Genomic DNA, 25,679 nt, shown 5'->3' on the forward strand with positions numbered 1-25,679 from the left:
GGAGCAAGCAGGATTGTTTATTTATGTACAGTGGTCTGTCTCACAAGTTGTCAGAGAAGGAACGCGACAAAAATCGATGATTGGAGCAATCGCTCTATTTCTGATTGGGGTAGTTCCCGAATTGATTCCGTAATACTTGATCTCGCCTGCCGTATTTTGCTTTCATTACAAATGTCATAAACGGTATATTATTTACTATTAACGCGCTGTCGGATTGTACTGGTCACATCTATATAGATCTCTTTTCATTTCGTACTGTATTATTCACGTGTATACTATTCGAGAAAAAAAAATCAAACAATACCATGTGCAAGGTGTATTTCATTTTGGTATTATATAATATATAAAAAATATAGTTTTTACATGAAAGTTAAGAATAGATTTCTCTGAGGAAGACTGGAGCATTTAAACAAATACATGGGCAAGTGATTAACGAAAAGGTGTAATTGATTCGCGCTTAACCTAGTTAATGGTGGCGGAAAATGTGCTTGTGATTTTTTGGTGTCCTCGGAAAGCTCGGGAACACCTCTAGGAATGAAAATTAGCAGATTATAAAAAGGGATCTGTGCTGTGTTAAAGTGGTTACGCATGTGTTTTGCATCCGACTTGAAGATGGATATCACCATGTGTATCTCGGTGTAATCTTTTCAGATTTTTTGATAGACAGATAGCATCACCATGAATTGGCTTAAAAACTTTGTTTTCAATTTCATTTTGATACTCTGCATGGGAAATAACAATTTCAAAATAAGGGATGGAGGAAAAATTTTCGAATTTCAGGATGGTGAAGTGATGGGAACCAGAGTGGTTTTTGACGATGAAGCCTTAGTTTCAGTGGAAAGAATCCCAGGGATTGCATACGCCACTACCCGAGGCACCAGATTGAGACTGATGCCACCGACTGGTCCGTTGGAAAAATGGCTGAATGTTCGAGTCGCGATAAACAATAGACCGCCTTGTCCACAAACATCGTATATAGGAGCAAACGGAGTATCCGGTCGAACCAAAATGCATCAGACTTTAACATTTCCAGAGGACTGTCACTCCCTTAACTTGTACATACCCACTAAAGGTAAGTTTTTCATCAATATTGCTACTGGACGTCTTGAGAGTGGTCAAAATCAAGCGGTTAATATATTTGCATATTGGTACAAAGAAAAAAAAGAGAATGTCCATTAATAAGATATTATCTGAGTGAAGACCACGCTGCAACATCAAAATGGTATATAATCAATCAACTCCTACATATGCAATGATGCAAACTAATTCAAACACTCAATAGGGTGTATTAGAAAAGCTTGGACGATGCAGTAAGTTTTCTATATCCGTTAGATAAAGACGGAATGCCCTCAGACACTCAAATCAGACGTACCGACACAACTAGTTCGCCACTATTAGATTTCGACTCTTGATCCGATGTCGGGGCTCTACTTCTGTTAAAGCATATTTTTAGGAGGTGTGAAAGTTTCTAGCTGAATCTGACAAAGACAAATGGTGTTGATGTTTACTGTACGACAAGTGTGAAAGAAGGATAACCGATTACCAAGATACTATTTGAAAATATTACATCTTACTTCTGCTTTAACAGTCGATGCTTTGTTCGGTTCTTTCATCTGTATGGGGCATATATTCGGCATAATAATACATGTATTATAAGGCTGTTAATATTGGTATTGTTTGCTTTTTTTTTATTCAAATCAGCTAATCATTTTTGTTCACTTTTCAAATTAACTTGATGGTTTTAACAGCAAACTTTTCAATGAACTTTTTATAGTACTTGTAAATTAGGCCTACATGCTTTTAATAAGTTATCCTGTGTAGAAATACATAATTATTTTTAACTTCTTTTTCGCGCCTAGCAAGGGGATATATGAATAAACTTAAAATACAAACATTCGTTCAATAAAAGTTTAGGATCTAGGTCTAACAATATTACATGTAGATACTGAAATGATTTTTTAAAAAATGTGTTTAATATACGACAACATACAAGAGAATATCAGCATATGTATTATTAGATCATTCTCTCTTGCATCCAAGTGTTACATAAAATTAAAATGATTTAATTAAAGCAAAGCAAACATCAGTATACATCGAATTGATTTTACTTTCAATTATTATCTTTATTCTCATACGAAATAGTTTTCCCTATACAGAAGAAAAAACCAACATTATTGTAATATTGAAATCATACCACATTAACAATAACACAATCGAATATACTGAATTACAAGTAAGGCATATGCAAATAAATGGGGCATTTCAAAGAATTTTACCGTTCACTAAATATTCATGTGAGTATCAAAGAATAGTCTGAATGTTTAGAAAAATGTTCCTGACACTAATAATTATTGATACATTGAGTGGAATATCGTTCTTTGTTTTCCTCTATTTCTCTCAATCTAAGATACTCCAAACCAAGGACCAAAGTTAATTGAATCACGATCTACTTTGTCACCTCGTAATTCTAAATGAATAAGTCAGGCACATGGCTAATGATTTCTCCGAGAGACAAATACAGTGGTATCTATGACTATTCCTTTGAAAAATATCAGGATTTCTTAGGCATGTTCTAAACTCGAGAAATACATGCAAGGGACGATCGGGGCAAGTATCTATTAACTGAGGTATTGCTAGGATTTTCCCAGGAGCCGGAATTCTTCACAACTGCCTTATTACGGGTTGTCATTTAGACGTTATAAAGATACTGATTTATTTTCAGTCCGTTAAGACTTTATATAGCAAGACCCTTTTTTCTAGGATTCTCTCTTTCTTCGTAAATCCGTCCTGCCACTTCCGGTTTGATTTATCTATTCGCAGCACAGATCAATGACGCATTTCGGTGATAACCCTACAGATGCGGTGAATGTGACTAAAGCACTCCAGCATTGATAAAGTGGGGAGAATTTTTATAAAAGAAAAGACATTTATAAGATAATCCTTTAAAAAAGGAATAACAAGACTCTACAGCAAAAGATTATGAAGAAGAATAAGAAGCCATTGATCATTATTACTTGTTGTAATATCTGAATATTAGTTCGTGACAGTACTGCATATAGCTGGAATGTGCATTTGTTGTCTGTAAAGATGAGGAGTGCTTTCTGGAGATAAAATAAACTACGTAGAGATGTTTTTATTAGTCAATAGAGTACAATCTTTGATAGTAACCAATTTTTTTGTTTGCACAAAAATAACAATGGTTATCTGCATTAGTGTTTGTACCGTCTAACCATACAATCGTTTTTCCTCTTCTTTTTTTTTCTTCATTCACATTTAAACATAATTTTGTGTCAAAATTTGTAATTGGTAAATTGACTTTGTAACAATCGTCACGGTAGCTCGGACGGCAGACTGCACGCTCCGTGATCGGAAGGTCGTGTGTTCGAATAACGGCCGCGACTGACCCAAGTCGTTAAAAAAATAGGTAGCAACTGCTCCTTCGCCAAATACTCGGCACTTCGAAGTGAAAGTTGTGGGTCCTTCGGATGAAACCTTAAAAACCGTGGCCCCGCGTCACGGTAGGCGTTGGCACAATAAAGAACAGTCACTGCTCAATGGCCCTATGTGCCAAGTAAAGGTCTAAATTTGATGCCCTTCACCGGTATATGGTGACGTCTCTATATGAGTGAAAAATTCTCGAACGGGACGTAAAACAGCATACAATCAATCAATCTTTGTAGCAATCTGAATTTAAAAAGAGAGTAATATCAGTTTTTATACTCTCTATCAAGTCCATGCACGATTGTTGCAATATTTCGGATGAATGTTATAGTTTCAGACAAGTTCGAAGATCAAGAAAAAAATGAAATGGTTTAAAACTTTTTTGGTCATTATAGATACTAAGAAAGACACTTTTAGTGAAATATTTAAATAGGTAGAGAATTTCACCGAATCTTGAAAGTGGATGCCTATTTTTGAGATCTGTGGTTTTTTGTTCGCTGGACGGGGATTATTTTAATAGCTAGCTGCTGATCATGAGTCATTATTCGTTTTAATATTTACCTGAAAATGAATGTTTTAAGGACATTTTTTCAACTGTTGAACAATCATTTCAAGTTAAACATGTCTAGTCTTAATCGTGTTTTGATTCCCTTGAACTGATATTAACTTTAGTTTATATATCATCCTTTATCGAATATGTGTTTGGGGTGACTCCGATATACTAGTAGCTATGTGTAGTCAGAGTAAACTATAGCTGCCAGAATTCAATATACATGTAATTTCAATTTTGCTTATGTTTTCTATACTACCGGTATGGTTGCACACGAATTGATGATGTGCCGTCAGTAATTTTAGCTCATCTAAGCCACAAGCTAAGCTTAAACTGAAAGGAGATTTCTAGGTCGGATATTGCTTCGTGTCGTCTGTATAGTATTTCATATTTTCGAAGTCTCCATCATAAAGTGTTGTCATATAATTTGTAAGCATTCCACTGTAGTTTAGAGTAAGGTTAAAGTTTCTTGGAATCTTAATTTCCAGCTTTAGTGCCAAGGTTTCGAAAGTCTTGTAAAAAAAAGTATAAGGGAAATCTTTAAAAAATCACAAAAGCAGGGTTACAAATGGTAAAAGTCAATACGAAAACATTACCGTAGTGTAAACTTCAATTCATCCCACGGCTAGATTAGGGCCACGATGTAGATATCACATTTTGTATATAAAAATGTATATAGAAACAAGGAAGATCAAAAATCAACATGTGAACTTGATATCATGTCTAAGAATATTGTAAATTAAACAAAAAAAGTTGATGGGTCCAGTCAGAGATTCATTTATCTACGTATTCATTCGTCAGGTAGAAAAATGTCAAAGTCTGAGTCAGGTTAGCGTTGTAGCCAATGTGGTCGAAAATTACGAGACATTGGTATGGTTCAAATTATCTTTTAATATGTCAACAAAGAATATGAAATATTACTATGTAAACAACACCGAGTATTTTTTTTTAATTTTCAAAACTGTGCTGAAAAGAAATATCTCCTGGAATGAGATACATTGGCACTTATGGAACTTTGTGGGTAATCAGTGGTAACATCTTAAGTTTGTTTTTGATATCTCGCCAACAGTGCTTTTGACGGAAATATACTTCTCTGATACTTTTTCCCTGACCAGAAACATCTAGAGTTATTGACCAGTCTGTCTGGTCACAATTTATTTTAGTCATCATGTATAACTTTCATTTTATATTGAATACACAATCATACTTGTATGCGTATATATACTTTGAAGATGCATATTTATACTCGTTTCATATGTGGAGCAAGTGCTCGTTCATGGCTCTTTCTGTTCAATCTGTTGTTTGCTTTGTTTTTCCCAAAGTCGATGTACAAATTAAGTCAAAGGGCAATTACCCAATATATCAGCATGTTTAACGCTTAAAATTACAAATATTTAACCAAGTTAACAGGTCTCCAATAAAGTTGGATTCCGTGGTGTTTTCACAATTTACTCTGCTAAAGGATTAACGTGTTATTCGACTATTTTACCCGACCTCATTAACCACATCGCTATTAGACAATCGTTCTCAGGGATTGATTATAAGAGCGGAGATTAGAAATACATGTTCATTGAATTGAGTAGGAGAAAAAACTCAATATAAAACATCTCTGGACATATAATTGTGGTGATTTATGGGCTATTGGATTCTGGTCTTTCATAAAGTACCACTGACTGATTCCGAAGAAAAGACCATTGGCTCTAATACGATAAACGCGGCATTTGCTCTTAGAAGCAAACTGAATTGTTAACGAGTCTTTTTTTCTATTTATGAAATTATTTCTATTCATTTGCACGTGCATATTGGCGTTCTGTTTTATGTTTGTTCTCGCCGCTTTAACGTTTAAGGTGGAGAAAAGGCATGAGCTCGCGTTAATTTAATTACATTTTCTGACGCAACACACAAGGATTCAAATGTTTAATTAAATTCATTTCCTAGAGATATTTCTCTTGAAAGTAACATTATTAACTGTATAATAGAGTTTTTTAACGTCTTTATATTATATGAGAGTAGGTTTTATTGACTGAGTGTTAATTACAGATGTGTACTTTATAGGCTAGTAAATGACACCTAATCTTTTGTAAATGCTTCAGGAGAATACTTTCTCGGAAATTTTTTTTCATTACAAAAGCTACTTAGAGATAATTAGAAGAAAAGTGATTGCAGGGCTACTTCTGTACAGCGATCCGATGTTGTTTATTAGTAGCTAGCGTACCTAGGGAAGGGTATTTTGTACTACATTATGTTGGGAAAGTTTCGTAAAATACAGGAGCTAGTTTTTGCATTTTAGATACATTTGTATCCTCACATTAAGTATCTATTCTTTTGTGCGAATCTTAATAATGTTCAGTCCGAAATTTCATTTCTTTTTAACTGTGATCTATTTTTAAAAGCAAAGGTGTGACCCTAATTTTCCAATTTTAAAACATTCAAATAAAACTCTAAATAGAGAGTTGCAATGGAAATTCGCGGGAAAAAAGTAAAGAAGTTGAAAAATATTTGTTTCCTTTAGCTTTCATACGTACCCTTTTTTAATGACAACACACGCAGGTAGGGAAACTTTAATTTCATTGGTGAATCTTTAAATGACCATAACGTTGAACAAAACAAGATGAAATGTAAAATATAGATAAGTACAATAATTTCCTAAATTATGAAAACATAATGCACGGACATACATTCACGTATGCTGAATTCTGATTGACTAATGTTTTAAGAATCACTCTCTGTAATTACTTGAACTTTTATATACTTTTATAAAGGAGCTGTGACACGCATAGTCTCAGAATTTCTTCGAACTCTGTATGATGAAAGTCTTTGATACCGTAAACTCAAATCAGGCAAAAATTGGTCGTATATGTCATGGTTACCATGAAATAGTTTGAAAATGACATTTTTGAACATATTTACGAGATGGGTCCATGGGCGTCTTGTTTTTCAATGTATTACACATTCCAAAACAAAAAAATACTATTAATAAATAACAAAAGTTGGCTATAGTTGACTGTAATTTACTATTATAAACAGTACATTTTAATACATGTTTCTGGATTTACGCCATTTTTTCTTTATATTTGGATTTTAAAAAAATGTTTTTCATAGATTTATTTTTAGATTTTGAACCTTAATACCTCCCTAAATTCTATACCAATGACATTAATTTTGAAAATAATTTGTGAATATGTCATTAATATTTCCTAATAATTTCAAAATTTGCATTTAAGAATTCAAAAAAATGAAAAATTTTGAAAATAATTCAAAAAGTACTTTGATTTTTTTTTTTTATTTTTTTATTTTTTTTATTTTTACAATTAATCATAAACATTTTTATGAAAAAGTTTTCAGTTTAATCCATAATAAATAGGTTTAACGAGTTACTTTTTCAATTAATCATAAACATTTTTATGAAAGAGTTTTCAAGTTTAATCCATAATTTAAGAATAGATTTCATGATTTTTTTTAAAATAAATTCAAATAATTTGGGCTATTAAACACCTCAAATGAGTTTAAACTGATATTAACTGTATACATGACCGCTGATCATCACTTTAATATTGATCTTTATGATGGGACTTTGACTCAATGTCATGGCATCCATTTGGATTGATTGTTTGTTGTTTAACGTCCCTCTCGAGAATATTTCACTCATATGGAGACACCGCCAATTGCCGGTGGAGGGCTACAAATTCTGACCTATACTCGGCACTTACGGCCACTGAGCAGTGAGGGATCTTTTTCGTGCCAGCACCTACTGCGACACGGGACCTCGGTTTATACGGTCTCATCCGAAGGACCGGTCTCCACGTCCCACAGTGGGATTCGAACCCGCGACGTAAGGATCAACTCCTTACTTCGCGACTCTAGAGCAGACGCTCTAACCACTGCGCCACGCGGGCTACACGTCCATTTGGATCATGTACTCATTAATAAAAATCAATCAAGTGTTCCCGATTTGATAGTAGCTCGCTAAAATTTTAATTGCTAAATTTGCAACCATGCGTTCAGAAGTAAAGTAAAGGTAACTTTGATCAGTCTGTTGTTAAGCATTTGACTGGTATATTTCACTTAAACTCTTACATTCAAACGTACAGATGTACTGAAAACACGTCTAGAATATGAGCTTCCTTTCTCTGCCATGTCATCGAACTCTGTGTCCGCCAAATTAATTTGATTACCTGAGCAAGAAAAACGCCAAATTTCACACCTGCTAAAGAAACCCACTTTACGTTATCTCAGTGACCTTGACGTTTGAGATACATTTAAGACCTTGGTTCAAGATCATGACACAAGTATACAGATATAGTATGATATACTGTAGATATGGTATTTACTTTGGTTTCCATTACTTTGTGATGTTCAAAGGTGACATCAAAGTTAATGTCTTTCTCTCCATGCATATGTAAGCATTTTTTCCTCCAAATGACATTTTTGTATCATTTCTGAATTTTTTTCGTATTATTTTTATTTTGCATGCGAACTTTTGTACTGCAAGTTGTAATTTTTGTTTACATCAAGTAGAAAATTAAGATGATGAAGGGTCTATGCTCCAGACAATTGTACATTTACCAGTTGTGTTGATAGCTATGTAATCATGTTATAGAACAGGCTTCCACTGCATAATAAAGTCATCCTGCACGCGAACTATCACGTTTAGTGTTGAGCTTTTATGGCTGTATTTTTTTTCAAACATACATCTGTAGCAGTGCACCATGTTCACCGATTCTTTTCTTTTCATTGTTCTTTTTTCTGTTTATTATTATTAATGTTAATAAAATTTGTTTGAATACTACGATTAAAATAAGTTTTGTGCCGAAGTCTGATAATGTAAAAATAAACATGGTCATAAACAAGAGGCCCAAGGACCTTAACGGTCACCTGAACATAATACAACACTGTAAAGGATCCATATATAGAAGTATAAAACAGAATTAACTGATAGACGAAGCAAAGTTGCCCAAGAATTTCAAAAATCTGGTAAAAATCCCCTTGTTTATTGTAACGTGTTAGACCCGAGTGATCTCCTTAGTATCATACTTGGTTTTTCCAAGTCTCACAGGGATGATAATGAATGCAAAATATACAAATACAATGGACACTTGTCTATTGTGTAAGATATTCAATACATACAGATATGTTTTGGGCACTTGCCTAGTGCTACAATTCAGTACACACAGACGAGTATACAGCATGGCTATTTGCCATTTGTCACTAATTACAATAGGTCACCCTGGCTCTCTGTGGCTGTGTTTTTTTCACTTTGATAAAGTACAACTTTATCCAGTATCTTGTCAACCATAACTCTACTAGTGACAATAACTCATCTACTGTCAAACAGATCACCACAGTGTACACATATTGTGGACAACAACGACTTTTGCTAAATATATATAAATAATCATTATGTCAATTTTTTATATTGTTTTCCAGACAAGAATCTGACTTTGAACATGCTTTGCTCATTTAACGAGGTCGAGTCTAATTATTTCTACCCTAGAGATTTTGATAAATTTTCTTGAATTAATTTTTACTATTATATTTATTGTTTTAAGATTAAAAAATCGAATGTTTACCGTCCTGATTTCTTAGGGGGCCATCACAAAATTTGTCAAATTTTACTATTGGACCCTATGGGACTTTGTTGGAAAAGCGCCAAATTTTCTCATTTTTTCCATTTTTTTTTTTTTTTTTTTTTTTTTTTTTTTTTGCATTTCTGCCCTAGAGATTTCTTTTTCAGCCAAGTACATGAAATTATTGTAAAAAGTCACCAAACTGTGAAATTTCAAAAATGTTGATCATCTAGGTTGGTGTAGGAATTAGTACAAAATTTTACTTTTTCAATGCCCAATACCTCTAAAATTGCTATATTGTGGTATATGTATATATCGGTGCAGATGAATTATCGGCGTAGATGAATTATTTTGGTAAAAAATAGCAATGTTTAGATTGCTAGTATATTTCTTTTGATGTTCTGTCAACAGTTTTAAGTAAAATATCCATGGACGTCTTGAATATACAAGCGAGTCATGTGTCATTCTTTAGCGTCATGCATTGCTTACAAAATCGGAAAACAGTGACGTCGTTAGAGCCATTTCAGGTTTTTTTTCCCTAATTATTGTCGTAAAAGCACAATTTCAGTCCTATAGGAGTTATAGATAATGTTAATTTTGTAATAAAATCACAATATTTGGGAAAGGTGTAATGTCGCAAATATGACTACATGAAATTAAAAAGCTGCGCAAAAGTCATGCGCACTCGAATTAGACTCGGCCTCGTTATACCAAACATTTATTTTTATTTTGTTTCTAAATATATAACATTCTTTCTTGTATTCTCATTCAATGAAACAACCTGTTAATTAAATTATATATACAAGAATTTCTTGATTAAGAACATCTAGCAAAGGGGAGTACATGTAACTCTCATTTGCTTCTGTACTCTGTTTGCCTCCTAGATACCCAGGAGCAAAGAAAGGCATATTTACTTATAATGATATTTAATACTTTTACATTGATATTATTGCATTTAGTTTGTTTGCTAAGTAGAAAGGGGCAGAGGATAGGAGTTGAAAGCATTAATGTATTTTTGCTAATTAATTAATAGAGCTCAACACGGCCAAACACAAGAACCCCCTGACCTAGGGGCCAGGATATTAACAATTTTAGAAGCACCCTTTCTTATCATAACTATGTATTTAGTTTGTTTGCTTAATACCAATTAATCTTCAAAGCATTAATTTATTTTCAGTATATAATATATAAGCCCCCGCCCTCCCCCCCCCCCCCCCCCCCCCCGGTGGAACCCCTGACCCATGAGTCATGAAATTCACAATTTTAGAAGCACCCTTTCTCATCATACCTATGTATTTAGTTTGTTTGCTTAATACCAATTAAGGGGCAGAGAAGATCTTCAAAGCATTAATATATTTTCACTGTATAATAAATACCCCCCCCCCCCGTGGAACCCCCGACCCAGGGGTCATGAAATTCACAATTTTGGAAGAGGCATTCTTCCTCATCATAACTATGTACTTAGTTCATCGCCTTTATACCCAGGAGCAGAGAAGATTTTCAAAGAATTAATGCATTTTCACTATATAATTATTAGAGCCCCGCCCTAACACCAGAACCCCTGACCCAGAGGCCATTAAATTCACAATTTTGGAAGAGGCATTCTTCCTCATTATTACTATGTACTGTTGGTGCTTGGGGTTTCAAACTTCACATGTGTATTCCTTGTGACAAGACCTTCCTTTGGATACCAAACCTCTTGGACCTTGACCTAGGAGTTTGACTTACTTCTGAAAACCTTTAACCTTGGCCATAACTTTCGAACGGTTGGAGCTAGGGCTTTCATACTTCACATTTGCAACCCTTGTGACAAGACCTTCTTTTGGATACCAACCACTTTGACCTTTTGACCTTGACCTAGGAGATTGACTTTCTTTTGAAAAACTTTAACCTTGAGCATAACTGTCGAACGGTTAGAGCTAGGGCTTTCATACTTCACATATGCAACCCTTGTGACAAGACCTTCCTTTGGATACCAACCACTTTGACCTTTTGACCTTGACCTAGGAGTTTGACCTTCTTTTGAAAAGCTTTAACCTTGGCCATAACTTTTGAACGGTTGGAGCTAGGGCGCTCATGCTTCACATATGTAATCCTTGTGACAAGACCTTCTTTTGGATACAAACCACTTTGACCTTGACCTGAGAGTTTGACCTACTTTTGAAAAACATTAACCTTGGCCATAACTTTTGAATGGTTGATGCTAGGGCTTTCATACTTCACATACGTAATCCTTGTGACATCACCTTCCTTTGCATACCAACTACTTTGACCCTTTGACCTTGACATTGGAGTTTGACCTACTTTCGAAAAACTTTAACCTTGGCCATAACTTTTGAATGGTTGGTGCTAGGGCTTTCATACTTCACATATGTAATCCTTGTGACAAGGCCATCCTTTGGATACCAACAACTTTGACTTTGACGTTTTACTTACTTTTAAAAAACCGTAAATATCGCCATAACTTTTGAAGTTATATACATAACTGAATTAATAATTATTCCTATTAAAATTTTCTCAACTTGACAGACAGCCCAATGAAATTGACTTGACGGAGAATGCTGTTGATGTTCCGATTGTTCTGTTAGTTGTCTGAACATAAATCGGGATCGGTATATGCTCGCAACATTCTTTTAAAGAGATTAATAATACAATTGAATCATTCTTCATTAAATTATGTATGTGTTGAATTGAAGATAATTATCAAAAAAGTTGCTTTCTCTAATTGAATGAATGAGCGCAATAAATGAATAATATCTATTTTTAAATTTATTTAAGAGAGCAATATCTTAATTATAACTGCGCATATTATTGAAATGAATTATATCATTGACTCCGTTGAAGAGAGACATAGTGTAATTAATATCAGCATTAATTGCTCTCTTGAATTGAACTATTGAGAACATCAGTGTAATTGTTTCTATTAATAATTAACCTTTTTTTAAAAAAAGCAACAATTTAATTATTGTACGCAAAATAAAGCAATAAATGCTTTCAACAATTAAATCAAATTGACACAAGAATTCGAAGTTAAAAATATTTTCAATCCTTTGAATAGATTTTCAATCAATTGAACTGATGATATTTATTATCAGTAATTAGATTAAGGGAAAAAAGAAGCACAACATGCGCATTCGTGCATGAACATTATCAATCAACCTGACCATATATATATGTAAGGAAAAGAATTTTTCGATGAATTTCTGCGAATGGGATAATTAAATGCTGTTGACACTCACACATTACTCTGGGGAGATGAAACGTTAAACGATGTTGAAAATGAATACTTATTTTCCATTGTACAAACATTTATTAAAAAGTCAGGTCGTTTTGGTTGATGCAATAATTACTTCTTGCAAATTCTGTACAGCTTGTGTATTGTATAATGTTCCTTTGATTATTATGCTTTTTTGTGTTTTATTCATTTTAAGCTGAAACCCATATATGTAAATATGTTTGGTATAATTCATATGTAGGAAGAGGGCTACTCCAGCATGCTAGAGGTTCAGGGCGAGATACTTTTTACGCGCCGCGTAACCTCTAGCATCCATTATAAAAATTCTCGCAGCTGAAACCCCAGGTGGAAATAAATTGTTTAATTAAAAATTCAGACTTTAAACATTAAAGAATGATACTAAACAATAAAATATTCACTATTTGCGATAAAACTTACACATAAAACAATGTTAATCTGTCTTATTAACGATAAATCCATTATTTTTAAAAATCGAAGCAGAAATGAAAACAAGTCGTCTGTTTGAGATTCGGGAATGGAATGCAGAATATCTGACGAAACGAAAATAGTTTTCCGCTATGAAATCACTGAAATTGTTGTTTTCTGACTAGCAATCCGCAAAATAAGCATGAAGTCAAATCGGCTAATTCGGCTAGTAATTCTGGTGACAAATTGAGATAATGACGATTTTGATTAATGAACAATGATGCATACTGAATAAAGTGGATTTTAGGATTTCTTGTGACTTTTATACCCCATGCAACACGTAGGTACCTGAGAATTACTTGTTTACAGTTTATTTCCCGCATTATATGTTCCACCCAAAATCTCAGGCGGAACAATTAAGCTCGGTAGAAAATCGCCTTCGGATGTAAGAGTCCGAGGTATATAAGGAGCGTAGGGACGTTAACCGAGGCTCTTACTTGTAGGAGTAGGGAGAGGGCACTGGCGGATTTAAGGGTGGGGGGCGCAAGCCCCCCTAAAATTTTCAAACTATGATATGACTAATATTAAAAATGCCATACTTAAGCATATAACTAACCAATACCACTATATTTGTGCCTGGTTTTACTCTTAAAATACACGAAAACCCAGGAGCTTCCGGGGGCTTCGCCCCCTGGGCCCCCTCTATTCAAAGTATGATATGATTAGTATTAATAATGCCAAACTTTCGTACATATAAACTAACCAATACCACTATTATTGTGCCTGGTTTTACTCTTAAAATACACGAAAACCCAGGAGCTTCCGGCTTTAAGGCGGCCCCAAGACCCCCTGCCTGAACGAAGTTATCCACGCCCTCCCCCCTCCAATCACAAATCCTGTATCCGCCCATGGAGGGCGTATTAAGTTTTAAGAACTTTTGCCCAATCCCAGTTGTAAAGCTTATAGACAATAAAATATGTTCAAACCAATATATGTACAGGATTTTGTATTAAATACTGATTTAAATCGTCAGGTTATTTAGTTGAAAATAATTCCCGATCATTTATAAATTAGCCGATTCGAAATACATGCATGTTTTTGGCTCATATAACAGAGCTCAACATTAACTTTAAATCGAAAAGTTTGTTTTTGTTTGTTTGTTATTTAACGTTCCTCTCAAGAATTTTTACTGATATGGAGACGCCACCACTTTCCGGTGGAGGGCTACAAATTTTGACCTATACTCGGCACTTAGGGCCATTGAGCAGTGAGGGATCTTTTTCGTGCCACGTACTGCGACAAGGGACCTCGGTTTATACGATCTCATCCGAAGGACCGGTCTCCACTTCCCACAGTGGGATTCGAACCCGCGACGTAAGGATCAACTCCTTACTCTAGAGCAGACGCTCTAACCACTGCGCTACGCGGGCGACTTAAATCGAATAAGTCGGATATTGCTTGAAAATTTTACTAGTTTTGACCACAACTTCACTAGACCTTACCATTGAATGTTTTAATTATTTATAACTAAAATAATGATACACACACACAAAGTTATGGACATCGTCATTTTGAACAAATCGGTGGTCATTGTAAGTTGGGTGTTTTTCTTTTCCTAGGTGTCAAAAAATTGATATATTATCGAATAAATATCTTTTTAATGAATTCAAGGAAAATATCAGAAAGGGAATCAAATATATTTCAATTGAATTTAGTTCAAGGCTTGGTTAAATTAAAATATATTTTACTGCAACACCGGTCCTATGGATAAAGCCGTATAAACAGACGTTTGCACGAAACAGATTCCATACCTCTCAATAGTGAGAAATACCGAGTATAGGTCTAAATTTTTAGTCTCCCACCAACAAAAGAAACAACAAACAACTTTCAAAACATTTAATATTATTTTACCCAACAATCAATATTTAGTACATGTGTATTTAAACAGTGACTAATTAAGTGAAAGGACTCGAGAAAATAATGACAAAGCAATAATGAAGTTTTAAGAGACAGAAAACTGTAAAATACAAAATTATTTTTCCGAAATGTATTGCCGGACTATATCAGTACTTGATTTTTAACAATTTTTAAACAAGGATTAGTTACTACAAAACATAGTTCTTATTCTTTTCTCTCCTTCCTATCAAACACTTTGTCCAAATATCACGTTCAACTTTGATTACATAACGTTTCCTGTAGGCTTATATCTGCTCTGCTAGTGATATAGGCAGCGACAATGCAAAAGTATATTGAATATTGTACCATATTAAACAAAAACAATTCTGGTTTTTTGTATTTATATATAGTCGACCATTAATGATTTAGAGTAGAAATCGTTGCCAGCAGACTTACTGTCATAGATTAATTAATGATGAAATATGAATCTCGTGTCTACAGCCTCGAAAGAATAGAAACACAAAACACTTGACGTTTCATTGAGAAGTAATTACGGATGAACTGAATAAACGCTACGAAGATTGTGTGTGTTTTATTGTCTACTGTCTCAAGTCAGCGACTTCTCTCTGAAACGTCCGCCAGTTTCCGTCAGACTTCCGAAGTAATTACTCTCGACAAAGCGCCGCATTACAGAACACTGAATTCCATTTTGTCGTGTTGTATAGTATGCGTTGACCAAAGGACAACCGACTCTGAGGGTTGGTACGCATGGGGATTGATTTTCTCAAAGGCATATTTTGCCCTTTACACCCCAATCTAGGTCTGTTTTTCTATTATTAAGTTTTTAAAATCAATTCTAAGAGATGGAAATAAATCAGATCACACCAATACTGATTTTTAGTTGTGACTTATCGATCACAGGGTAATTGGGAGAATTTTGCAAGCAAGCAAACAATGTATACTGTACTCCTTTAAACCTTTTGTTTTAAATCTTTTCTTGTCGAATTATAGTGTAGTAAAATTTTCTGTTGGTTCTTTCTTTGAAAATGCTTGAAACAGGTCTTGCGATACTAAAAATCAGCATGTGTAGAAACTATATAATATTTTGTATCATTTATGCCTTTTTTCTTTGGTTGGGATACCTCAAATATCTGTAAATACTTCAAGAACTGTACTATCGAATAATATTTTTGAAAATTGAACACAGAGAATGCTGACCAATGCATAAGGCGAAAATCTATGAACACGATGTCGACGTGTATCTAGCAGAATCTTGAATTATGAGTGGTAAAACAGCCAGTAATGACACTTACGTGTTTCGACACCGTCAGAGATGATGAACCATGTTTACTTGGAAAGATGGATTACGTATATTAAAAAAGTCGGACTTAGTCAAGTATTATGAATTGTTTTACAAATTACTTATGAAAATACGGATTAAGATAAGAGCAGATGAGTGGAGCTCCATACATCCTAGGAACAATCAATTGCCTTCTGATCTTGCGGAAGTTTAATGACTAAACAACACTGATGTTTCTAACATATAGGAAATAATTCTCAGATTGAAGCTTTCCCGGGATTGCGCTATTCCATCATCCTGGTCGTAATTAGATACGTTTTTACACTCACTTCATTCGGGCCATTTTTATTTAACACAACGATAGAGCAGTAAAGAGATTTCCTAAATTATTGAATTCTTTTTATGGTCGTTTGATGGTCTAACAAACTAGCAATCGTATGGCGGTTGGCATTTGGCTCTCGTTGCATTGCTGGGCTCCTTAACTCCGCAATCAATTCCTGATAGAAACGTTTTCTAATTTTCCATCACACATGCTGTAATGAAATCATATTGTATCAATGCACAGGGGATATCTTGTTTTTGAAAGCTACATTCTAGTGCTATTTTGTATACGTTCCTATCTGTCTAAACCTAAACATCTAAAACCGAGTAAACATATTGCAAATCACGCTGAAAGTGGGAAATGGTCCGAAAAAAAGTGTTTTGTACCGTCGTAAATTTTGAATGATGAAATGAAGTGGGAGAGTTACGAGACAAAGATCAATTTCTATTTATATCAAAGAGCAATATACTTGTTTTACGGCTTTGATTTTTAATACTGTTTAATGGATACAAAACCGTAAATTGCCAAGATTTTGCGATAGATATAAGCAAGTTGGGATACTTTAAATGGATATAATATTCTCATGATGCCAGCATTTTTATTTCACTAAAATTAATTTTTTTTCTGATGGCGAAGGACTTAAAACGCATGAGAAAGAGAGAGAGAGTGATTATTAGACTTTCAGTATCTATGTCAGACAAAATTACAGCAAAATATAAAATCGTGAACGACCATGGCATCATCATCTAGTATTCTCAAAGATATGTGCAGTAATTAAAAATAAGCTTTGTTTAAGTCATGATATGTTGTGACTTACTTGAAGCTTCTATATGTACATTTACAATATATGATGTATATGTACATTACGACAGAAATACTAAAATAACTTTGTAGAAAAATTTCATTTAATACAAGAATGTAATTTGCTGAGAACCTTAACATACCAATGAGAATTTACTGATATTAATCTGTAATTAAAGGCACGTTTTTATACAGTAATATGTAATATGAAAAATCTGTATCCGATATTTCATGGCATTTTTAAATCTATAAATTATGTTAAAACCAACTAGAATACATGTAGTTACGTGCAATAAATAATATGGAGAATGATATATCATTCTCTTGCATTCACAAGGTTAACCGCATGTGTACAAAGTAGAGGAATTGACCTTGAAACTATGGCAAAAACAATCAATGGAATCAGTCTCTTTTTGTAACAAATCTTAAATGCAATTGGACTGAAAAGTTAGGAGTAGTTGCATTTGAAAGAAAAACCTTACGCATATGAGTTATGCTGTTTTACAAAAGACTGAAAAGTCTAAAATCATTACCATTAATTTTGATTTATGTAGAAAAATCTTATTTTGGTTGTAATATTCAGCGTTTATATTCTAAAAAAGCGATTGAGAGTAAGTACTATATTTTTACACGTAAATTTAATTTGGTGGCTGTTCAGTCAGCTTCCTGTTTGAAAAGGCTGACAAAAGCCCACCAACTATTTCTCTCCGAGCAATGAGCCTGGCTAAAAATGATGAAACATGTTCATGTTGTGAAGCAATGTCTACTTGTTTAAATATTTAGTTACCTCAAAATCAAGGCACGTATAGTATCACTTTTCAAAGAGAAGGGGAGGGGTAATTTAAAGGAAAATAATAAATGTCACAGAAGTTCCGAGAGTCAGCCCCCTCTCTCCCCTTACGTCTACGTGCCTGAATCCCATCCACAATCGAGACAGTTTAAGATACCCAAAGTAAAAGACTAAGTCTACATTGCAATTGAGGTTTTGATAAAAAGTTATATTTCAATGATAATGTTCATTGACCATTTGCGTTCGATGTTCCTTTAATATGACACAGCTATTATAAACATGTAATTTTTAGGCCAGTAATTGTTCAACTGTCTTCTGCAGCGTGTTTTGAATGATTGTCATGAATATTTCTTAGAACAAATAGTGTCGAATAGAATTATATTAAACTCCTTTTTGCATCTGTCAATGATTCCTTGTTTGCTTACTAGTATTTATTAGCCTCTATCGGTATTCAACAATGTACATGAATGAATGAACGACTGTCTTTTTTGTAAACTAGATGAAATCCCGCGCAAGCGCGGGGAATTGAATTTATACCACTACCGACAGAAAATATATTGTAGTTTCTACTGACAGCCTACAGGCGTTCAAAATCCCGCAGAAAGTAGATGTAATTGTCTCCATCCCATCCCCCTTTTTGTAAAAGGTTGAAAAATAACAATTTCATCAATTGACATTTATTTTGAAACCTGTAATACTATGTTATGGATATTGCACTTCAGATGCTCTTATTTCATTTCCGTCGCGGATAAAAGCAGCGAAATAAGTGAATATGCATATTTTACTGATAAATTGATTTTTTTTTGGGGGGGGGGATTCACAGGTACTTGGGTCTTGGTTTATAAATATATACTTTACTTTTTTTTTTACATATCAATAAGGTACATACATATTTATAAACCAAGACCCAAGTACCTGTGTAAAAAAAAAAGCTTTTGAAATCTCTTACATTGGCCTCTCTTGGTCTTTTAACGCTCTATGAATAGGCCGAGTATTTGATACAAAAAAAAACTGAAATGTATTGATTAAAACACAAAATTTTACAGCAATAATTGTATTTGAACAATACCTTATTCATTAATTTTCTCTTTTCATGTAAGCAAGTTTATTACGAAGTACAAATCGTACTTCGGGTTCGTTGCCACGATGCTCTCGGTTACTGATAAAATTAGGAAAACCTACTACAGATATGTAATAGTCTTTCGATATATAAATGTATTCACAACTTATAGTGTTATCAATGATTTACCATTATTTCAATGACCATTCTCACAAAAGCTTTTTTTATGTTCATGCAGCTGTAATCGCCTCGTTTTTTGTTTTTTTTGTTTTTTTTTTTTTGTTTTGTTTTGTTTTTAACATCGGGCTCGATGCTATATGATGTTCTAGAAGCTTCTATCAATATTAAGATCGGTGAATGACGAAAATAATTTGTACATTTCCCTTTTTAATCGGTTATTCAACGTATTTCTTTTATATCATTTAAATCAAGTTTTGATTGAATAATTCAGTGATGACGTTTTATGAAATAAATAAACGATTGCCTGTTGTCAGTTTCATTAAAAATTGCCAGTAACTTAGATCCGCCAACCGGAAACGCCACCGTACTCACGTTTTTCCTATTTCATGGCTGTTTATAGAAAATGAAAGTAGACTTTTAATTTAATGTACGATACTTACTATGGGGGTGAAATCTAAATACAGTTTACGGACATCATTTTGTATACAGTGTATTGTTAGCAGAGTAATTAAGAACTCTGGTGCACCCGTTTCGGAGTTTATTTGCAAAATTTATTGATTTATAAGCATAGATTATTGCATACTACCCATTAAAGCAAAAAATAAAAAAGCAGAACCATACAAAACGGATTATTTATTAATGTTCCATCGATAATTTTCACTTGTACTTGGACTCCTCACTGCCGCAGTGAAAAGATGCAAATTTATACTTTTTTACGGCCAATGATCTTTGAGGAACCATCTGCAGTACGGGAACGCAGGTTATACGGTATCATCCGAAGGACCAGACTCCACATCTTTCAATGGGATTCGAAGCCGCGAATTAACGATCATGTTCTTACTCCGCAACTCTATAATAAAGTGTTCTAACCACTGCGCCGCGCAGGTGACTGCAAACATTGCATTTTGTTCTCAAACCTTAAATTCTTATAATTGGCACTAGAATTTACTGTAGTATTTTATCATAAAGTCGGTCAGACCTATTTAGCTCTTAAAGCTATCGGTGCACTGTGAAAACAGGTATAATATATCACCTAACAAATTGCAAACATAATTCGAAGTGTTGTTTGAACTTCAACTCAAACAGAACTAGATACGGCTTGGTCTGGTATTTGATATCGTAAGTCTCTATCTGAGATTTAGAGAATCCCCTGTTACGCTGTTAATGTAGGGTAATTGGATTTTCCTTTTGCAGCATATCAAGTTTTTCTGGTATCGTTCAGAGCTAGTGTTTTACCGTATTGGACGTCTCTCATGCTCAATCTATAACCATTATATAATTATCAAATTTTTTAAAGAGTTTGGTAAGTGTGTGGTTGAATTTCCTTGCATCGATTCACAGTAACGTTGATGGGCAAATTAAGGAATACTTCTAAGCTTAACAGCTGCCTGAGTTGAGCCTTTAATTTTGTATACATGTACATGTATGCAGTATTGACAAAAAAATAGTCTTATTCCGGAAGTGATATAAAATTTTGGAAATATTTTTTTTCTTCAAAAGACTTTTTCATTATATTTATTGAATTCAACAATTCATAATTGTCATGTTTTGGCAACATATATCAGAAGTTTCAAGTGCGGTGTTTTACAGTGAGGTTGTACATAGATTGATCGCTAAAAACAAGAGAAAAAAGAGACCATTGATTTCTTTATCTTTAGTAACTAGGACTATTTTCCTTCATTGATTGATGATCAGAGTCATTTGAGAAACATTAAACGATACCAATCTCTGGGCCCTGACTACCCATGCCCTCATTAAATCACCCTGGAGATTTTCGGATGCCCTGCTAACAAATTTCTGACTCCCCCGAGCGACAGGTTCTGCACATCCGTCTAACAAATGTTTGATTTTGTCGGATATTTATTACTCAGGAGACAAGATTATTTATGGATGTTTTCAGGTTAAAATACTCGTAAATGTGCATATACACATGCAAATGATTTCTGATGCATAAAGGTTCAATATTCTGACCAAAGGAAAAATTTATAACGTACCAGTGTTAAGCTGACTGAAAAATTATATTGGTAGTATTTTTTGTATGTAAATGGTACGTGTATTTAAAAAAAAATGTAAAATCACTTGGTACATGTACTAAATGAGCGTATTGCTGTCAATCTTAGGGACAGCAATTCTAAGTAAATAAGCTTTGATGTTGTAATTAAATTGTATTGTAGCTTAAGAGTTCGACGGTACCTAACTGTATTTTATTCTATTGAATTAATTACTACCCTTATTCCAGTGCAAAGAGATATGATATTTTTGATTGTGCAATTTTAAAATCACATGGCCTGGAAAAAAAATAAATGCTAGGTACTGCTATTTATCGAAATAAGTAAGATTGATAAGCGATATCACTAATGTAACGCAACAATTGTTGACTTTTCTGCGGCAAGGCAGAAAACTCATTACAATAATGTCGGGTCGTCTTAATCAGAAGTTCTCTCTCTTTGTTGATGATCCAGGGTATCTAGAGAATTTGCTGAAAGTTAAAGGGGGCGGACCCCTAACCTCCCTTCTCTCTCTCGCTACTTATTTCGATGACACGTGGCTCAGAGCTCTGCTTTCAGATCGAAGGTTTTCATTCCGTTTGTTGGCCGATCCAGCAGAATTATATTATTAAATTCAATTCACAAAATAAAATTAAAAAAAATTACTCTGGAATCCCCGCAGGGCAAGATGAGCCCTAAATATCACACCGTTTTAAATGGAATACAGACCTACCCTTACACAAATTTACCATAGTTAACTATAGTTTACTATAAGTTAACTCTAGTAAATACTTTGATTTACTATGAAACTTTGCTCTGGAACTTTTTTTTTTTTTGAGATTTCGATGCTTTAAATATCTTAATTCCAATAAAAATGGTTTAAAATGTGGAAAAATGTGAATGTTTAAGTAATTATTTCTTTTAATATAACAAGAGGCCCAAGGGCCTTAACGGTCACCTGAGTATAATACAATAATTTAAAGGATGAGTAGAGTATAAAATGAACTGAAAGGTGAAACTTTGTTGCCCAAAAGAAAAAAAAAATAGGGTGATCATGATCAACAAAATAATTGGTCTTCATATTCATTAACAGTTCATAAATTAGGTTCTAATCTGTTCCCCATTTATCACTATCACCATACAGTATATTAACAAATTATCAATGCTTCTGTACTATTTTAATCCCTTGTTGAAATCTCTTACATTGGCCTCTCTTGGTCTTTGATGAACATTTAATAAGACAAGTTATTTTTGTCTCATTTTTATTTATCTACTACTTACAAGTCTATCTGATCATTAAAACAAAGAAAGTACTTTTTGTATTATACAATAAATGTTTTTGCATAATTCTCTTATTCTGTTTACCTTTCAAGTACATTATGTACAGTGATAAATTATCAAAAGTAAATGACAAAGGGGAATAACTCCTCTCAGTAGAATACAAACTAATAGAGCCCTGGCCAGGACCAGAACACTTGACCAAATGGTCCAGATGTTCAAAAATCTGGTAAAAATTCCCTTCCTTATAAAATTTTTTACTCTGTTTGCCTCAGATATGCCCAGGTGCGGAGAAGATTTTTAAAGAAATAATGCATTTTTACTACAGATTCACTATATTATCAATAGACTCCCTCCCCCCCCCCCCCCCAAAAAAAAAAAACCACCAGAGCTTCTGACCCTGGAACCATAAGTTTGCTCATCATAACTAATCACTTTGTTTATCTGCTTAACACTAAGGAGCAAACAGGATTTTTTAATAGAATTAATGAATTTTCACTATATTATCAAGAGCCCCACCCTCACACCAGCACATCTGACCCAGGGGTCATGAAATTAACTACTCTGAAAGAAGCATTCTTGCTCATCATAACTATACACTTAGCTTCTTTGCTTTTTTAACCAGAAGCAGAAAAGAATATTTTCAAAGAAAATTTGCTTTTTCACTTTATAATCAATAGAAGCCCCCCCCCCCCCCACCAGAACCCTTAAACCTGGGGTCATAAAATTCACAATTTTGGAAGAGGGATCCTTGCGTATCATAACAATGTACTTAGTCTGTTTAAACAATACCCAGGGGCAGAGAAGAAGATTTTCAAAGAAATAATTCACCTTCACTATAGGATCTATATAGCCCCGCCCTAGCACCAGAACTCCTGTCCCCGGGGCCATGAATTTCATAATTTTGGAAGAGGCATTCTTGCTTATCATAACAATGTACTTAGTTTGTTCCAGAACCCCTGATCCAGGGGCCACGAATTTCACAATTTTGGAAGAGGCATCCTTGATTATCATAACTATGTACTTAATGTGTTTCAATAATACCCAGGAGTAGAGAAGAAGATTTTCGAAGAATTAATGCATTTTCACTATATAATCAATAGAGCCCCACCCTAACACCAGAACACCTGACCCAAGGGCCATGAATTTCACAATTTTGGAAGAGGCACTCTTGCTCATCATAACTATGTACTTACTTAGTTTATCTAATACCCAGGAGCAGAGAAGAAGATTTTCAATGAATTAATGCATTTTCACTATATAATCAATAGAGCCCCGCCCTAACACCAGAACCCCTGCCCCTGGGGCCATGAAATTCTCAATTTTGGAAGAGGCACTCTTGTTCATCATAACTATGTACGTAGTTACTGAATTTAATACCCAGGAGCAGAGAAGAAGATTTTCAATGAATTAATGCATTTTCACTATATAATCAATAGAGCCCCGCCCTAACTCCAGAACCCCTGCCCCTGGGGCCATGAATTTCACAATTTTGGAAGAGGCACTCTTACTCATAACTATATACTTAGTTCATTTAATACCCAGGAGCAGAGAAGATTTTCAAAGAAATAATGCACTTTCACTATATGATCTATATAGCCCCGCCCTAGCACCAGAACCCCTGACCCTGGGGCCATGAATTTCACAATTTTGGTAGAGGACTCAATGCTTATTACAATGATGCCAACAGTTTGACTGCTTGATGTCCAGGAGTAAAGAAGAAGATTTTTAAAGATTGCATTAATTTTGGTGGTTTTAGCCCCACTTCTCAGGCCCCAGGGGGGCAGGGACCATGAAATTCACAATTTTTGTTCCCCTTCACCCATAGATGCTATATGCCAAATTTGATTGAAATTGGTTGAGCGGTTTCAGAGAAGAAGCTAAAAATGTTCAAATGTTAACGCACATCGCACGACGCACGCCGACGGACAAAAAAAGATATCAATAGGTCACCTGAGTGACTCAGGTGACCTAAAAATGTGCATGTATGAATTGTAGAACATTAAATAAAACAATCTGAAATCCATATGAAAATACTTAAATTTACTCAAGTAAAAACTTTGATTAATTACAGTTAAAACTTTGATATTATAGTAAACTATAGTTAACTGTAGTATTTTTTGTTAGGGTATAGGGCAAGGATTGGTTTTAGAATCTCTTTACCGTTTTGGTTAATAACTATAGGTTAAATACATGTATTAATTCACTTCTTATAGTTAGATCATTTTATTTCTATTCAATGCACTTAGTGTTTATAGATAGGAGGAACTTTTTATACACTTTAACTATGTAGCTTTATATTTGACTACGGATTGTTCTGCCTGCCTGATCAATACATATAGGGCTCACGCCGATGTGACCGGTTAACTTGGGATGATTACTCCTCCTAGACACCTTATCCCTGGTGTGGTATTTCCAGGGCTCCGTGTTTTAAGCCCTCTCCAAAGATTTGCATTGTCGCCCGCGTGGCGCAGTGGTTAGGGAGTCTACTCTAGAGTCGCGGAGTAAGGAGTTGATCCTTACGTCGCGGGTTCGAATCCACTGCGGGACGTGGAGACCAGTCCTTCGGACGAGACTTTATAAACTGAGGTCGCAGTAAGTCCATATGAGTAAAAAATTCTCGAGAGGGACGTTAAACAGCATACAAACAAACACACAGATTTGTATTGTTTATAGATTTTTTTTAGATCGATCACTGTTCGTTATCCTCACCTTTTTCATTGTTAACGCATTCTGAGTATGCTATCTCAGATTAGAAGCTTTTTTGATATTTTTCTTTACTTTTCATTTTAATGGAAATGCTTATAGCGGGGTAATTTTCTTCTTGGTGCACGAGTACCATACA

General features: G+C 34.3%; 1 protein-coding gene across 1 annotated transcript in view; it reads left to right on the top strand.

The window, feature by feature from the left end:
* Positions 1 to 430: 430 nt before the first annotated feature.
* The window catches only part of LOC133180928 (neuroligin-2-like), a 139,247-nt gene continuing 113,998 nt past the window's right edge, over positions 431 to 25,679 (top strand). Inside the window, exon 1 of the mRNA XM_061315386.1 lies at positions 431 to 1,072. Within this exon, the coding sequence (XP_061171370.1) occupies positions 679 to 1,072 (394 nt within the window). The 5' untranslated portion in view covers positions 431 to 678. The remainder of the gene's footprint in view (positions 1,073 to 25,679) is intronic.

This window comes from Saccostrea echinata, unplaced genomic scaffold (genome assembly GCF_033153115.1).
Source record: "Saccostrea echinata isolate AGI-Se365-2 ecotype Australia unplaced genomic scaffold, CSIRO_AGI_Sech_v1 ptg000008l, whole genome shotgun sequence".
Lineage (NCBI taxonomy): Eukaryota > Metazoa > Mollusca > Bivalvia > Ostreida > Ostreidae > Saccostrea > Saccostrea echinata.